This window comes from Gilbertella persicaria (assembly GCF_025201335.1).
Source record: "Gilbertella persicaria strain CBS 190.32 chromosome Unknown B0P05scaffold_22, whole genome shotgun sequence".
NCBI lineage: Eukaryota > Fungi > Mucoromycota > Mucoromycetes > Mucorales > Choanephoraceae > Gilbertella > Gilbertella persicaria.
In genome coordinates this window covers 341,206-358,031 of record NW_026251983.1, presented here as the reverse complement: position 1 = coordinate 358,031, position 16,826 = coordinate 341,206, and the positions used below count along the sequence as shown (strand labels likewise).

General features: G+C 37.5%; 8 protein-coding genes across 8 annotated transcripts; 5 read left to right on the top strand and 3 right to left on the bottom strand.

Annotated features, from left to right (window-relative positions):
• Position 1: 1 nt before the first annotated feature.
• On the top strand, positions 2 to 1,619 carry B0P05DRAFT_492095 (Gcd10p family-domain-containing protein). Its single transcript, XM_051575340.1, has 4 exons — positions 2 to 129; positions 187 to 323; positions 372 to 926; positions 966 to 1,619. Exons 1-4 carry the CDS (start codon positions 20 to 22, stop codon positions 1,490 to 1,492), a joined length of 1,329 nt encoding a protein of 442 aa, XP_051434482.1. The 5' UTR covers positions 2 to 19; the 3' UTR covers positions 1,493 to 1,619.
• Positions 1,613 to 3,707, top strand: B0P05DRAFT_543937 (T-complex protein 1 subunit eta). The gene is made up of 4 exons (XM_051578489.1): positions 1,613 to 1,701; positions 1,859 to 2,119; positions 2,174 to 2,352; positions 2,409 to 3,707. Exons 1-4 carry the CDS (start codon positions 1,684 to 1,686, stop codon positions 3,604 to 3,606), a joined length of 1,656 nt encoding a protein of 551 aa, XP_051434481.1. The 5' UTR covers positions 1,613 to 1,683; the 3' UTR covers positions 3,607 to 3,707.
• Positions 3,708 to 3,887: 180 nt separating this feature from the next.
• B0P05DRAFT_572062 (uncharacterized protein) lies at positions 3,888 to 4,757 on the top strand (the record flags this gene model as incomplete). Its single annotated transcript, XM_051581413.1, has 2 exons — positions 3,888 to 4,162; positions 4,208 to 4,757. 2 exons carry the CDS (start codon positions 3,888 to 3,890, stop codon positions 4,755 to 4,757), a joined length of 825 nt encoding a protein of 274 aa, XP_051434480.1.
• A 66-nt stretch (positions 4,758 to 4,823) lies between these two features.
• Positions 4,824 to 6,730, bottom strand: B0P05DRAFT_543933 (uncharacterized protein). The gene is made up of 3 exons (XM_051578488.1): positions 6,646 to 6,730; positions 5,958 to 6,604; positions 4,824 to 5,911 (listed from the first exon to the last, which is right to left on the bottom strand). Exons 1-3 carry the CDS (start codon positions 6,704 to 6,706, stop codon positions 5,216 to 5,218), a joined length of 1,404 nt encoding a protein of 467 aa, XP_051434479.1. The 5' UTR covers positions 6,707 to 6,730; the 3' UTR covers positions 4,824 to 5,215.
• A 13-nt stretch (positions 6,731 to 6,743) lies between these two features.
• Positions 6,744 to 9,135, bottom strand: B0P05DRAFT_543932 (P-loop containing nucleoside triphosphate hydrolase protein). Its single transcript, XM_051578487.1, has 7 exons — positions 8,715 to 9,135; positions 8,552 to 8,661; positions 7,816 to 8,507; positions 7,490 to 7,770; positions 7,047 to 7,412; positions 6,913 to 7,004; positions 6,744 to 6,864 (listed from the first exon to the last, which is right to left on the bottom strand). Exons 1-7 carry the CDS (start codon positions 9,013 to 9,015, stop codon positions 6,808 to 6,810), a joined length of 1,899 nt encoding a protein of 632 aa, XP_051434478.1. The 5' UTR covers positions 9,016 to 9,135; the 3' UTR covers positions 6,744 to 6,807.
• B0P05DRAFT_543930 (tRNA synthetases class II core domain (F)-domain-containing protein) lies at positions 9,136 to 11,190 on the top strand. Its single transcript, XM_051578486.1, has 6 exons — positions 9,136 to 9,238; positions 9,340 to 9,500; positions 9,567 to 9,964; positions 10,019 to 10,111; positions 10,158 to 10,402; positions 10,446 to 11,190. Exons 2-6 carry the CDS (start codon positions 9,351 to 9,353, stop codon positions 11,147 to 11,149), a joined length of 1,590 nt encoding a protein of 529 aa, XP_051434477.1. The 5' UTR covers positions 9,136 to 9,238; positions 9,340 to 9,350; the 3' UTR covers positions 11,150 to 11,190.
• On the top strand, positions 11,130 to 12,341 carry B0P05DRAFT_543926 (UbiA prenyltransferase family-domain-containing protein; the record flags this gene model as incomplete). The annotated part of the gene is made up of 2 exons (XM_051578485.1): positions 11,130 to 11,471; positions 11,522 to 12,341. Coding segments are annotated over exons 1-2 (821 nt in total), but the record flags the coding sequence as incomplete, so codon positions are not given.
• B0P05DRAFT_470891 (ricin B lectin domain-containing protein) lies at positions 12,339 to 13,850 on the bottom strand (the record flags this gene model as incomplete). The annotated part of the gene is made up of 7 exons (XM_051574583.1): positions 12,339 to 13,247; positions 13,291 to 13,353; positions 13,400 to 13,464; positions 13,506 to 13,523; positions 13,569 to 13,618; positions 13,665 to 13,717; positions 13,773 to 13,850. 7 exons carry the CDS (start codon positions 13,848 to 13,850, stop codon positions 12,339 to 12,341), a joined length of 1,236 nt encoding a protein of 411 aa, XP_051434475.1.
• Between the last annotated feature and the right edge of the window lie 2,976 nt (positions 13,851 to 16,826).

Below are 16,826 nucleotides of genomic sequence, written 5' to 3'. Positions count from 1 at the left end.
TCTATTTCCTATTGTTTATATGGCAGACCAACAGACACAAGTGGATAACAATGCTATCCAGGAAAACCAATTTGTTATTATAGAAATGCCAAGTGGCAATGCTAAAATTGTGAATTTAAAACCAAACACGTAAAAATATAGACCCCTCCGTCTTATACTATTCATTTTTTGACACTTTTTGTTTAGTAATGTAAGTTTAGGTAAATTTGGTACATTCAAGTCAGATTATCTTATTGGTAAACCATGGGGTTTATCATATGAGATTATCGGTAAAAAAGGTGAAATTCAGCCTGTGCGTCATGTATCCAAGCATGAAAGTATTGGTAAAATATACACATACACACATAAATATACATGCTGACACAGTACAGAGGAAACCGATGCCAATAATCAAACCATCATTGACAATGGCTCAGTGCAGAAATTATCGCAGGAAGAAGTCCTCAAGTTAAAAGAAAAGGGACTAAAGGGTGAACTAGCAACCGAGGAAATTATCAAGATGATGGTTGATTCTCACTCTGAATTTGAAAAGAAAACTGAATACTCTAAAGCCAAATATATTGCGCGCAAAAAGAAGAAGTTCATGAAAGTTTTTACACCTATTCGTCCTACACTCAACTCGATTACGGATTACTTTTTCACCAAGAATCCAGACAAGATCAAGAATCTTCGTATTGATACACTTTCTCAGCTTTTGAGTTTAGGAAATATCCATGCTAACTCAAAATTGCTTGTGATTGACGATACACAGGGTCTCATTGTGTCTTCTCTTCTTGAGCGTATGGGTGGATTTGGTCAACTTGTTGCTCTTCATGAAGGTGATTTCCACAACTATGATATTTTACGTTACATGAATTTCCCCAAGAATATTCAGAATATTTTACACACTGTTCCATTTGCTTTAGTTGATCCATCTATTCCAGAAGGTAACCAACATATCTATAAGATATATACTAATCATGTAGAAACCTTTGAGGCATTATCCGACGAAGCCTTTGCTGCGCTAGGTACAGATCAAAAAAGAGCTTATATTCGACGAAAAACATCTTGGGAATACAAAGTCAACTCAAGGAAGCTTTTGTATGAAGGCAATTTTGACGGCTTAATTATATCTTCCAGCTACCAACCAGAAACGATTCTCAAGGAACTCAGTCAATATCTTTCTGGATCTCGACCTGTGGTTGTGTATAGTTTTAGTAAAGAAGTCTTATTGACAGCAGCTTATTGGATGCGTAGAAGCAAAGATTTCTTAAATGCTGATATTACAGAAAGCAGTTTACGTGAATATCAAGTCTTGCCCGGGCGTATGCATCCTCATATGATGATGAGTTGTGGTGGTGGTTATCTTTTGTCTGGTCTTCGTGTCATTGATTGTCCTTATGATCCTTCACTCAAAAGAACAGATAGTAATGATAGACGTACCAAGAAGAAGAAGATAACTGTGCAAGAACAAGTCACAGTAAACGATCAAGAGGAACAAAGCAAGGAATGAGACAAAGTTTGTAAAACGGCCACATGTAATTGCCCTTAAAACAAGCACTTTTTCGCCCTCCGCATAGAAAAAAAGTGACGATGAATTTATCGGTTGTCAAAATAAAAGTTTTCGTTCTCTCCCCCTTTCTGTTTTTCTCTCTCTCTCTCTCTCTTTTTTTCTCTCTCTTTATATATACACATCTATTAACGATGGCGCCTCAAATGATGGTAAATAGCACTAGACTTGCAAGACACGAAAAAGAAAGCGAAAAAAAAAGAAAAAAGACAAGAAGAAAAATGACGCGTTCATCATCATCATCATCTATGCAACTTGAGCTTTCTTTTCGTGTTCTGATGACAAGCTTGACTAACATATGTTCCTTAGCAACCACAAATCATTCTTTTAAAAGAAGGTACAGATACTTCTCAAGGTAAAGGACAACTCCTTTCCAACATCAATGCCTGTGCTGCTGTTGTCGATACTGTCAGAACCACATTGGGTCCCCGAGGTATGGATAAATTAATGGTTGACAGTCGTGGCCAAGTCACTATCTCCAATGATGGTGCTACTATTATGAAGTTGCTCGATATTGTTCACCCTGCTGCAAAGACATTGGTCGACATTGCTCGTTCTCAAGATGCTGAAGTAAGTTTGTAAGAAAGTAAAAAAGAGAGTGGGTCACTTATCCCCTATTGTCAGGTTGGTGATGGTACCACAAGTGTTGTCTTACTTGCTGGTGAATTGTTGAAGGAAGTAAAGAGCTATATTGAAGAAGGCGTTAGTCCTCATGTGATTATCAAAGGATACAGAGCTGCTGCTCGTTTAGCTATCAACAAAGTAAAGGAATTGGCTATCAAGATTGACAAGAACAATGAAACGTAAGTCTAAAGAAGCAGGACAGGTATTGATTTGATTTAATTGATTGGCTTTATAGTGAATTCCGTGATTTACTTTCCAAGTGTGCAGCTACTGCCATGAACTCCAAGTTGATTTATTCTCAAAAAGACTTTTTCACCAAGATGGTTGTTGATGCTGTCATGTTGCTTGATCAAGAAAGCTTGAATGAACGTTTGATTGGTATTAAGCGTGTTCCTGGTGGTGCCATGCAAGACTCCTTGTTGGTCAAGGGTGTTGCTTTCAAAAAGACATTTGCCTATGCTGGTTTCGAACAACAACCCAAATGCTTCAAGAACCCCAAGGTATTGTGTCTCAATGTCGAACTCGAACTGAAGGCCGAAAAAGACAATGCTGAAGTCCGTGTTGAACAAGTCTCTGAATACCAAGCCATTGTTGATGCTGAATGGCAAATCATTTTCCAAAAGTTAGAGGCCATTGTTGCCAGTGGTGCCAAGGTCGTGTTGTCCAAGTTGCCTATTGGTGATTTGGCTACCCAATATTTTGCTGACCGCGATATCTTTTGTGCTGGTCGTGTTGCTAAGGACGATATGGACCGTGTTGTTCAAGCTGTGGGTGGTGCTGTTCAATCCACAACATCTGATTTGCGTCCTGAACACTTGGGTCAATGTGAATCCTTTGAAGAAAGACAAGTAGGTGGTGAACGCTTCAACATCTTTGAAGGTTGTCCTCAAGCCAAGACTTGTACTTTGATCCTCCGTGGTGGTGCTGAGCAATTCATTGCTGAAGTTGAGCGATCTCTTCATGATGCTATCATGATTGTCAGACGTGCTATCAAGAACAACTTGGTTGTTGCTGGTGGTGGTGCTACTGAAATGGAACTCTCTAAATACCTTCGTGTTCATTCTCGTACCATTGAAGGTAAACAACAACTCATTATTGGTGCCTTTGCAAAGGCATTTGAAGTGATCCCAAGACAATTATGTGATAATGCTGGTTTTGATGCCACTGATATCTTAAATAAGCTTAGAATGAAGCATGCACAAGGCCATGTTTGGTACGGTGTTGATATCAACAATGAAACAATTGCCGATAATTTCGAAGCTTTTGTATGGGAACCTGCTCTTGTCAAGACAAATGCTATTGCTGCTGCCACTGAAGCAGCCTGTTTAATCTTGTCTGTTGATGAGACCATTAAGAATGCTCAAAGCGAAAAACCACAGGCTGGTTTGCCTCGTGGTGGTGGTGGTCGTGGTAGAGGTGCTATGAGACGATAGTTTTGTTCTTTTTTCTTGTCTCTCTCTTTTTTTTTCTGCATATATGTAATTCTCATAAAAAAATTCATTCCCTAAACAATAAAGTTGTTTAACAATTAAAAGTATTTTAAGGTGCTTTGTAAATGAACTTTTCTCTATCTATTGTTGAAGCGTTGTCATTAGGATTTGTATTGTCATGAGGAGGAGGAGGAGGAGGAGGATATAAAAACCAAAGGAAAAAAAGGAAAGATATTGGTATATGTAAATCATTCTTTTCTTTTCTCTCTTTTTTTCTCTCCAGTATGGTGAAAGAGCAATCTACCCACTGTTTTAAGAGTGACCATGCCTCTACTTCAACTTCCACTCCTCCTCCAAGTGTCCCAAAAATACCTCGTCCTTTAAATAGTTTCATGATCTTTCGTCTTGAAAAGCAGCGTGAAATTTTAGCGCAATGTCCTGGTGCCAATCATTGTGACATCTCTAAAATTGTGTCTAAATGGTGGAGTGAATTAGCACCTAAAGAAAAGCAAGTTTATATTAAACAAGCCGAGACAAACAAGTTGAATCATAAGAAAAAGTAAGATATTACTGCAGACATATAAGATATTTATTCTGTGGCTAGATATCCAGACTACAAGTATAATCCAAACAGACGTCGGGATGGTAAAGGCAAAAGAACGTATAAGACTCGTCCTAAAAACGAGATGATTGCTCGTGATTTCGACAAGAAGCAACACTTACTCTCGCTTTATCATCATAAGAAAGTTTATGCTTTACTTGACAAGAAAGAAAAAGAACAAATGCTTAATCTACTCGAACTCAAAGTGAACAATGGCAAGAGACCATGCGATATTATTGCTGAAAACCAAGCAGAGATGGAAAAGACAAGCCCTGAAATTCCTTTGTTTACTCAGCATGATCTATTGCCAACCATAAATGAGCATGGCTTATATTATACCAATTCTTTTTCGACAGTTACTGCTGACACTGCTTCTTTGTCTTCTTCTTCTTCTTCGCCTCTCTTTTATTGGCTTCCTGATCAATATCCGCTTTATGACTATGGTCTAGCTAACCAAAACCTCTACAACTTTTACGAAAATTGCAATGCTTTAGATGAAGCTGATCAAATTCTTCAGACCATCAATTTCAGCCAATATCTTGCACCAGAGTAATGCGTTCAAATTTCTTTGTTTCTTTTTAGAAAGGTTTGTATCTTGAAATATATATAATTGTGGCATAGACAATGATCTTTCTATCAATATAAATAGATCTTTTATTTATTTATTTATTTATTTGACAAATAAAGCATGTCTAGGCTGTAATTGATTATTCCTTTTTTCCCCCTCTCTAGGAAACATTCTATCAAGTTGAAAAGTAGGTACTCTATACATTTTTACAATTCATAGTTATATTTTTACTTTTACTTTTATAAAGCAAACACTTGTCTGTACATTATGCAACCAAAGACGCCTTGTTTGAGTTTGAAATACGGTGTTGTCAAAATTGCTTGTCCTGATCCAAAAATCAATTTTTTTAGAAGGTAAACTCTCTTTTGATCAAATCAAGAAAATTGGCTATTTTTGCTACTATTATTAAATACACTTTTTTTTTCTGTTTAAATCTAAGGATATCAATACAGGTTTGTAGGCGATGATGATAATATCGACGTATCATACAGACAAGACGGGGAATAAAATGCGTCTTTTTCTGGAGAGGGTGTTACCACTTCTTCTATAGAATCCCAAAGGGCTTCCTTTATATCAAGCCTTGCAAGTACTTGAGCATCCTGAAACAGTTCAATGTCTATATTCGATACTTGTAGCCGTGCTTTTTTAATACGATGATGCAGTTGTGCACTTGCTTCTAATGCTGCCATATCCTTTTGATGATGTGTTAAAGTGGGTTCTGTTGTTGCTCGGCGAATACTTAAGGGTGACTTGAGTTTTCTGATATCCATTAAAGGCGTAGACCGACTTTTTGAATGAAATAGAGTGGGCATCAATGAAGGTGTGGTTATATCTCGAATATAAATCTTGATGATTTGATCAGGATATTCAACTGCAATACGACTATAGATCTCTAGATCAATTTCACCTGAATCTCCCACCAAAATAAAACGACGCTGGGGGAAATCATGAAGAATTTTAAGGATAGCATCTCGTTTTGCCTGTCCTGGTGTTTCTACTAAGCGACTGATGAGTTTGCCATCATCTCTCAAGTGCATTGAACCTGGAGGGAACCGAGCATCTTTTAGGAATTTGTCCAGCATAGGCATCAATTGAAATGGACTATTGGAAACATAATGAAATGAAGCACCTTGTGTATACTAATGTATGAATGTTAATAGAGTTCACAGTCATAGGCTTGTTTACCCATGTCATATACACATCAGCCATGCCTGATACATCTTGTGGTGCTTCAAAAAAGGTTTTGGAGAGTACAGTACGTGCACCAGATAGAATACGGGTATCTTTAATGGTATCATCAATATCACTAATGATAGAAACACCCTTCTGTTCAATCAAATTGACAATGCCATAATTAGGCATGAATTTGTGATGAGTGTCTGTAGATACAGACTGAACACGAACCAGCCTTGGATTGTCTGCCCAATTTAGAATTGTGTCATGAGGCACAAAAAATTGGCCCGATAAAAATCCAGACCCTTCCGTGATAAGGTGAATACCAGAGCAAGAGGTAGGATCTTCCAGCGAGTCTAATTGGCTATTGATAGAATCCATCAACAGGTTCATCATTGCTTGTTCTAGTTGACTCTGCTGTTCTGATTGATATGCTTCCAATGAGATGGTGCCAATAGCCTGGATATGAAATGGCTTATGGCGTTTGTTGTTGGCTAGGAAATACTTGAAACGCTGCTCAAACATGTGTGAAGCATTCGTATCGGTCGAAAATTTGCCTGCTACACTTTTAGTAAGACTCATCATCATTTTCTGCTTGGTAGCTGAACTGTTATGCGATAATGCCCATCCCTTGACATAAACAATCCATTGACTAGTGTCTATTGAACTATTAAATTCAGAGTATACATGTATAGCATACCAGAAGGATTTCTTTTGGCATAAGTAGGAAACAATAGACATTCTCGGCTCATTGTTTCCATTTTATACAAATAAGAAAAAAAAAAAAAGTAGAGAAAAGGGAAAATAGATAACAAATAAATAAAATATAAATAGGGTTTCACGATACATAAAAATAAGACTTTTATTGCTTATTGTTGGGTGTTATTTTCTTGATTGTACCAACCTGACAATGATTCACCTAACAAACACAATGAGTCTTTTTTTTTTTTTTTTTTTTTTTTTTTACCTTGGTTGCAAATCTTAAAGAGCAAAGACTTTCACCAAAATGTTCTACAAGTGGTGATACATTCACAAACATAAGAGTTTTACAATTACCACCTAAACAATGAGTATACAGTTCAAACACATATACGAAGTTACCAAGTGAATTTCTTAGTAAATAAGTTAATTTTGAATTTCGATAAGGTATATGACCTCCTTCTTTGTTGTTCACTAATGCATGAATTACATCACCCAGACAACTTAGACTTTTGTTGATAGCCTGTGTTTCCTTGAGTCGATCACCTACTGAACCAGACATAGACAATCGTTCGGATCCTGCCAAATCAATCAAATTCAAAATGCCTGTTGTCTGTTCCCCTGTGGTTGTGTTCTCACCCGTCAATCGGAGTGTAAATACACTATGGCTTCGAGAAGAACGCTCATTCAGATTGGTTGCACCAGTAGCTCGGTTTTGAGATGCTTTTCTTAACATAGACTTGACTTTGGAAGGTGAATCCAAAATGACTATATTGTTTTTCATTATGAGTCTTTGGTTTTTATGTGTGTGTGTGTGTGTGTGTGTGTGTGTGTGTGTATTGTACCTGTAGTCATGTCAGTCACAGTTGTCTTTCCATTCTTTTCATGGTGAATATCATGCTTCACTTTGCCATAACTAGCAGCATCACCCAATAAATCATGGATAGTCTCATTGTATATTTCCAAAAATTGACCTTCCATTGTATAGTGCCAGCCAAGTTGCTTTAGTTGTTGAGCTACTCGATAGATCTGATTGACTGCACGGGGTATCATGCCTGCTGTCTCTTCTGAGGGTGAAGAAGGACCTTGCATCGTAAATGTCTTACCACTGCCTGTTTGACCATATCTATTCAGAGCATGAGTCATAATAGAGTATATATTAGTCACATACGCAAAAATGCAAACATTGAATCCATCCAATGCAGATTGGACGAGTTGTGAAATCTCTTCAAAACAATCCTTTTGTGTAGAAACAGGACTAAATACACGATCAAAGGTAAATGTGTAGGATTTGGTCGATGTCTTGCCAAGGGTGGAAGACACTTGCTCTGTTAATTCCATACTTTCATCATCTTCTCCAAAGAATCGTATACTAGCTAAGGCTGAATCATCCAATCCAGGTCTAACTCGACAAAACACGCGAATGTTTCCTTTGAGTTCCTGTAGTTTATCATGGTCTTTTCTTCTTGCTTGTTCATGTTCGATAATGGCTCGTTCTAGATCCCTTGTTAGATCTAATCTCTGTTGTATTGTCTCTGACAGTGCATGCGATTGTTGTTCTGCTTCTTCTAAAGCCCTTTGTTTACTGTTCTTTTTCATACGCTTCTCTCTTAGACTAGCATCTGCTTGAGCATAAGACGATTCGATGCGTTGTTGTGTAGCCTTAAGTGACTGATGTTCTACTCTTTCTTGTTCTAATGCCTGCAATGTCTCTTTTGAACGCTTTTCTAATGTCTCTAGTTCTTGCAGAAATCCATCTAATCTGGATCGATGTCTATCGTTCTGTAAAATAAGGTCTTTGTTCTTTAGAGCAAATTTGTCATGAACACGTTGAACTTCTTGCTCATGCCGCTCTTGGGTTGTCTACGACTATACGTCAATAGATTTGTTTGTTTGCTTGTATCTACCTTGATATTGTTCTCTAAATCTCTCATTTTTTGTAAAGCTTGATCCAATAATGATTCTGTACTCAAGACAGTAGATTGGGCATCATGATTCAATTTTTCAATTTCATTCACTAAAAGAACTATGATCTATCTCTCTTTTTTTTTAGTCTGTATATATATATACCTTCTTCACCTGTCTTTTCTAATAGGGACTGGAGCTGATTTATTTTAGCTTTTGGATCGAGATGAGTATTGGAACGAAAATTAGGCTTTGGTTTGGTGACAACAGGTCTATCTATAGAGGATCGTGAACTACTAGACGATCTGTAAGGCACAGAAGGTCTTTTGGCTGGAGATGGTTGTCTTTTATCAGCGGAACGACTGGCTATTGTTGACTTGACAGGAATACGAGGCCCTTTGTCTGTTTTTTGTCTTTTTGCATTGGTTTCTGTCGAACTCTTTCTCTTCAAGTTGGTATTGTTCATCGTTAAGAAAAAAAAAGAGATGCTTGAATATCAATTGAGGTTCCGCTCAGGTAAAAAAAAAAAAAATAACGCGTTAGTAGGCTCCACAACAAGCATGGTTTGACCTATCTTATTTCTTTGGCTTTTTTTTTGTTCTTCTTTACAAGTGACGCGTCAAAGAATTATTATCGTATTATCAAACACGTTTAGTTGGATATATACCTTTCGTTTCTTATACTGAATGGTATTGTATTTGGGTGGCTGAGCTTACACTTGAAAAATTATTTTTCGGGGGGCAAAAGGAGCAACCCAAGTGTATCTTATTTTTTTTTCTTTCTTTTTTAGTTTCGTTGATAATGTCTACTACAGAGGAATTGCAACACTTTGTCTTGACGACACTTGACAAGTCCAACACAATTGAGGATTCCAAGGACTTGACCTTTCAAGGTCAACCTATTGATCAACTTGCTTTGTTGGGTGCCCTTAACAGTTTAAAGTCCAAAGAGGTAACCAAAAAAGAAAAAGAGATCAAATCAATATGTATATATATATATATATTTATAAAAGTATAGATGGTTGATTTTACTCCTATTGAACGTATCTTTTGGGTCTTGACTGAAGAAGGTCAACAACTTGCTAAGGATGGTAGTCACGAAGCCCGTGTTTTTGAAGCTATTCCTGCTGGTGAAGAAGGTCTTCCTATTGCTGAACTCCAGGTAAAGTATAGAAAGAAGCATTTTTCAATCGCTAAACTTTTATCTCAGGCCAAGTTTGGTGCTTCTGCTAAAATGGGTCAAGGTAAAGCTTTCAAGAACAAATGGATTTCAAAAAAGGGTGCCAACTTGGTTCGTTTGGTGGATCAAATTGTCGATGAAACACAAAGAGATTTGAAAGAAATAGAAGCTACTGGTACTCTCAAGGACGCTAAGACACTTGCTGAATTAAAAAAGAGAACCTTGGTGGATAAACAGTGAGTCATTTTTTTTGTATGCGCGCGGACACTTAAATTTAATATCTATGATAGAAAAACCACCTCTTACAAAGTAACAAAGGGCCCTGATTTCTCTTTGGAAATTAAGAAAGAGGCTACTGATATTACTTCTGATATGCTTCAATCGTAAGTTATGCGTAAATAAGATTGTGTGCTGATATGTCTCTTGTAGTGGTGAATGGAAGAATGCTACTTTTAAAAAGTACAATTTCGAGGCTACAGGTGGTGTGCCTCCAGGTGGTCATCTTCATCCTTTGATGAAGGTGCGTCAAGAGTTCCGTGAAATCTTTTTTGAGATGGGTTTTGAAGAAATGCCTACCAATTGTTTTGCTGAGTCTAGTTTCTGGAACTTTGATGCTCTTTTCCAACCTCAACAACATCCTGCTAGAGATGCTCATGATACTTTCTTCTTGAAAGGTAAATATGATACAGTCTGACGCATTTTGCTCATCATGATTAGATCCTGCTACTTCTGACCGTTATCCTCGCGATTTGATGGAAAAGATCAAGGTAACTCACGAACATGGCGGTGATACTGAATCCATTGGTTACAACTACACATGGAAAGAAGAAGAAGCTCAAAAATTGATTTTACGTACACATACAACAGCCGTCAGTTCTTATATGCTCTACAAACTCTCTGAAGAGACCAAAAAGACAGGCGAGTTCCGTCCTGCCAAATACTTTTCGATTGATCGTGTCTTCCGTAACGAATCTGTCGATGCCACTCACTTGGCTGAATTCCATCAAGTTGAAGGTGTGATTGCCGATAAGAACTTGACATTGGGTGACTTGATTGGTTTCATGGATGTCTTTTTCAAAAAGATGGGTATGGACAAGATCCGTTTCAAGCCTACCTATAACCCTTACACTGAACCCTCTATGGAAATCTTTTCTTACCATGAAGGCTTAAAGACTTGGGTTGAGATTGGTAACTCTGGTATGTTCCGTCCTGAAATGTTGCTTCCTCTTGGATTGCCTCCTGATGTACGCGTTATTGCTTGGGGTCTTGGTCTTGAACGTCCTACCATGATCAAGTATGCTATTTCTAATATTCGTGATCTTTTAGGTCATAAGGTCAGTATTGACATGATCAAGGATTACCCTATTTGTCGTTTAGACAAGAAGATGGGTAAAGAATTGACAGGCCTAAGTCAAGATTGATAAATAAAAAAATAAAGTGTTGTAAATTTTAGATGAAGTGACTCTTCTTTTTCCAAACCCATGTCTTTTCGTCTCTTTGCTACTCCTCTGTTAAAGCAATCTTGTTTGAGTCATTCGCTTAACAAGAGTCTAAGAGTAAAGCATGTTGTGCCTTCATTTGTATTTCAAAAGCATCAACATCAATGTACAACTGTAGAGAAGAAGAAAGAGCGCATTGTGTACCATAACTGGCTTGATCATTTACCTGCTAAAATAGCCCCTTATGCATTTTTAACTCGTATTGACAAGCCTATTGGTACCTGGTTACTATTTTGGCCTTGTGGTAAGGGGTTCTTATGGCCATCATGATGAGGGACGCTAATCACAAATTAGCCTGGAGTATCTCAATGGCATCGTATCATATGGATGGATCTGCTCTCGATGCAGCTAAAATGATGGCTTTGTTTGGCACAGGTGCCTTAATTATGCGTGGTGCAGGATGTACTATTAATGATTTATGGGACAGAGACATTGACGACAAAGTAGAGAGAACCAAGATTCGACCGATCACTTCAGGTGTCATTCGTCCTTCACAAGCCATTGCTTTCCTTGGCCTTCAATTGTCTGCTGGTTTAGCTGTATTGACCCAACTCAACATGTACAGCATTGCATTAGGAGCTAGCTCTCTTTCCTTGGTTGTCACGTATCCCTTAATGAAGCGTATCACGTATTGGCCACAAACTGTCCTTGGTCTTGCTTTTAATTGGGGTGCTCTCTTGGGTTGGTCTGCCATGATAGGTTCATTGGATTTAGCTGTTGTGGGCCCTCTTTATGTTGGTGGTGTCTGTTGGACATTGGTCTATGACACCATCTATGCGCATCAAGACAAAAAAGACGATGTCAAAGTAGGTGTCAAGTCAACTGCTTTACGATTTGGGCAAAAGACACCTGAATGGCTTGCTGGATTTTCATCCGTGTTTGTAGGCATGACCGCTTTATCTGGTTATATGAATGATCAGGGATTACCCTTTTATGCCATCAGTGTGATGGGTACAGCTGCTCATTTAGCTTGGCAATTAAGGACTGTGAATTACAATAGCCCTGCTAGTTGTTGGTCCAAATTCAAGAGTAATACTTGGACAGGGGCTATTTTATGGTCTGGTATTGTAGCAGATGCTGCTCTTTGTTAGAAATGATAATAAAAAAAAGTTTATTGGTAATTGGGAGGATAGCCATAGGGTTCTTGTCTGTTAGACAATGGGGGAGGATAACCGTGTTGATTTGATGGATAGCCTTCTGTGGATGGGGGTGGAGGATAGCCATGTTGATTCGATGGAGGAGGATAACCTTCCGTGGATGAAGAAGGAGGAGGATAGCCTTCTGTTAATGAAGGTGGAGGATATGGTTGAGAGGGAGGATAACCAGATGAAGAAGAAGAGGAAAGAGGAGGAGGAGGATAACCTGTGTTGTTGTTACTGGGCGGGTAGGCAGGATGAGGATAGTCATGAGAAGAATGAGAAGGCGATATAGGTGGATAAGTAGAGAAACCGCCTGGTTGAGGATAATTAGAAGGCGAACTAGGAGGATAACCACCACCACCAGTAGATGAAGGGTAGCCAGTAGGTGGAGGATAGGTCGAGTTGGGCACGCTGGAAGCAGGAATTGGTTCAGGAAAAGCAGATGGAGGAGGAGGAGGAGGAGGATGATGATAACCTGCGCTAGCATTCTTGGGCGGTAAAGGAGGAGCATGGCCTGGTTGAGCAGGTGGAGGGGAAGTAGGTGTACCACCATAGAAGGATCCATATTGTGCCAAAACAGGATCATGACGAGAATCGCCAGGACCATTGGTAGTGGAAGAAGGAACTGTGTTATTGCCTACACCAGCAATCTTGCTATGTTCAGGTATTTGCTTTAATTCAGGTGGTACACCAGGTTCTGCACCATAACCTAGTCTAGGCTGACCAAATCCTTCTTTCTTATGCAGAGGAAGTGAAGTAGCAGCCAAATTAAGTGCACCTTCAAATTGTTGATAGGGTTCAAATTGCCATAGTTGATTCAAGTTGTCTGTGTCTTTACGCTTATATAACAAGACTTGGGCACCTCCTTTAGCACTATCACCCTAACCATATAATGAGATTGTTTATATAAATATAAACACTTACTCTGATATCGAGTACAAGACTTGGGTATTCCTTGGAGCAAATAAAGCCTTGATCATAAATCCACTAAACATACGACAGTCAATAGTTTTAATTGAATTCTAATACTTACTTCTTGTGATTGTTTATTGGCTTTCATCTTTTTCTGAACAATGATTTTGTCTTTTCTAAAAGCACCTAGGCTTTGTTGATAACAATAGAGGATAAGACATACTTACTTGAACTAATATCCAAAGCTATATCATAGTATGAATGACATGATGTAGAATGAATCAACTTACCATGACCCGATTTCTTATTGATTAGACGGCCATGATCAAATGACCATAATCTGCAGTTCTATAAATAACCCTTTCTTTTCTTATTCAATGACTTACTGGTTATCACTGTCTTGAAACTTTTGAGGCCAAACAATGATGTTGGCATCTTCCTAACAACAATCATAAGCATCTCATTATAACAAAAAAAAAAAAAAAGGACTTTACTTTTGTTTGTCCATCATAAACATCAAGTGCAAACCCGTGTTTTCTGGACAAAATATAAAAATGGCCTTGTGGAAACATAGCGAGAAAAAATAAAGAACAGAGAAGAAAAAATGATTAATACACAAGCATTTACAAGAATAGATATTCCACCAATGGCATTGTTTTAAGGCGCAGTTTATTGTCTTGAGGCTTTACGTAAATACACCACAAAAAAGATGTCATTGGCTTTTGTGGCTGTTATCCTTGATAAAGAATTTACTTGCCATTGGACCTAGGACAAAGCACCCAATGATGCTTTTTTTAGGCACCTTAGTCATGATCTCTTGAGAGCTGTTGTGGCCTACTGCTGATGTCATAGTTCGAACGTATATATTTATATATGATGCTTTTTATATTACATGCGACGTTAACATCTCGGTTCTAATAGTTAAAAAAAAAAAAAAGAAATAAGAATAGAAGCATTCAGCAGGCCTACTTTCTTGGTTGCTTGAACGATGCTTTTTCTTTCTTTCTATATGTGTCACAAGTTGTTTAGCTTAAAATTAATGACAAATGTACGCTTTTTCCTATTTACCTGTGGTTGCATAGACAGACATTGTCAACCCTTCCATTACAGTGACAGCAGGTAACAATCGTTTCGAATTCATCCACGGGAATCACAATGGCATGTTCAGTAATAGCTTGTTGTTCTTTCTGTTTATGAAATAATACAGTTAGTTATTCCACGGATATAAAAAAATGATTGCTTGCCCTTACTGGTACAGGCGTGTAGTCTTTATAGCTTCCTTTTGAACCAGCAGAGCCATAGGCGACTGTTGTTCTTTGTGGATCATCATGTCTTAAATCTCCTTCAACAAATTGACGTCTGTATTCTCTTCTCGACCTTTTTCTTCACTGAGCAGAAGACACATGAGCCAGCTTGAACCTTTCATTTTTTTGTTTGACCTAGAACGTTATAATATCACGTTTTGCTTTTGTATACTTGATTATTAGCAAAGAGAAAAAGAAAGCTTATCAAAGTAGAGAGTACGCCTAAAAAGAAAATTGGTGTCTGAAACATCGAACTCTCCTTTTGCATGACATTCGTTGCTTATCATGTCCAAAGCTTATCCTTTTGGCTTTAAGAATGACCTTTATTATAGCAAGACTGATTCTTAAAAACTTTTTGAATCAGATAGTATAAAGAAAAGTACTCATTTAGTGAGCAATATGTACTAAAAAGGATTTCTTTTCTTCCAATTACAGTGTACAATGAACTTTGAATGCAGATTTGAAAACAAAGCTCAAGTTGAGTCACCTTTTCTGTCTCAGTAAACTCGTTTTCTTTTTACTGGAAGCACCTAGACATGGCCTTGCCTGATTTCGGTGGGATCAGACTTACATTGGGTCATTCCAAAAATTTTCTGATTGAGTTTTTTTCATCACGAACCTCCGTGAATCCCCCATGGGTCAAAAACATAAATTTCACATAACAGCCAAACCAATGATACCATTCGATTGTTTGGCTAAAAAAAAACATGCTTTAAATGAAAAAAAGAGGCCATTTTAGTGGTCTGGTTGTCGAATAATGATGGATCAAAGAATAGTGCATTTAAGCTGTGTTTTGAGCAGTTTTACTCTAGATACCATATAAAGTACGCTCTCAATTGATCTCTCTAAGGCACCTTGTGTTTTTTTGAGTGCTAGAAAACATGGAGAGACAGAAAAATATGTATTTTATAATGTAAATGTAGAGCAAGTAAACAAAGTAATACCAGATAGCTATGTTGCAGAGATTGAAGACAATTCCACTTCTTCCCACCACAATAAACATGTAGCTTTTGCTGAGAACTGCATAAAGACGCGGTTATTTGGTTTTGGTGTAGTGACAAAAGTTGTAGATCTTTGCTTTCTGAGTCTATTGATATAAAGAACACGACAGTTTTGCTGCTAAAATACTGATCAAACAGGCAAAAACGTTTATGAGGTTTCTCTCTCATATCTCATTATTTCTACAGTACAGCTATTAAGCAAAAAAAAAAAATACATTGATCAAAAACTATAGCCTTTGGCGCGCATTTTGAGTATTTAATCTTGTTAATAGCTCTATTTTTCGTCTTGTAGCGTCAAAAAGAAGATTACAAGTTTAAAAAATCAAGATTTTCACGACTAATACCCTTTGGTTGAAAGGCATATTTTGACCATTTTACACATGTCGCTTTTTTTTTTGGCCTAAATCAGCACCAAAGGTACCATGAATGTTAGTAAACACTGCTTGTAGGTATTTGGCAAATTTGACAAAGTGTAAATATGCTTTCTGCTCTCTTTATGTGGTTGTGCAATCCTATGTATTCGTCTGCTCTTTGATCGATGTAATCATTATTAGTTGAACCAATGAATAGAAAGAATCTGCATATATATATATATATATATATTGATAGAAAATGATCATTCATTTCAAGAGGTAGAATGTCTTTTGCTTGATTTGACAAAAATCCAAGCTTATTTCGCTAAAAAAAAAAGGAGGGAGTCTTAGGGTTATTATGTAGTATCAAAATGCGTCTTTTTATGGGCAACATAAGTAGATCGAAAAAGTTGCATCTCGATCAACTTCAAAATGTCCCACAATGTTGTACAACATTGTAGAACGGAGATTGGATGAATGGTAATACTTGCACCATTTACAATAAGAAAGAAGGGTATGTTAACAATGAGAGGTACAGATTCCGTTTTTCTCTCTTTTTTTTTTTTTGATAGGATATAGAACACACCAACATTTCATTAGTAGTCAAAGGCTATCGAAAAAAGACTCATTACAAAGAATGGATTTTTGTCTAAATGCAGTATCATGAATCCTTTATTACTTGTAAGCATTGATCAAAGTAAACACGACCTGACAGCTGGGATAGTAAGTAAGCGCTTCTTATTCGCACTTGTAAGTAGCATGATTATTTGACTATTCATCTTGATTTTATTGGGGCTTTTACATAGTATAAAAATCGAATCAAATAGTAATTCAACATTGCAGGCGGAAAAAATTACTTTATACCTGAAACATCGTATAGAAATATGCAC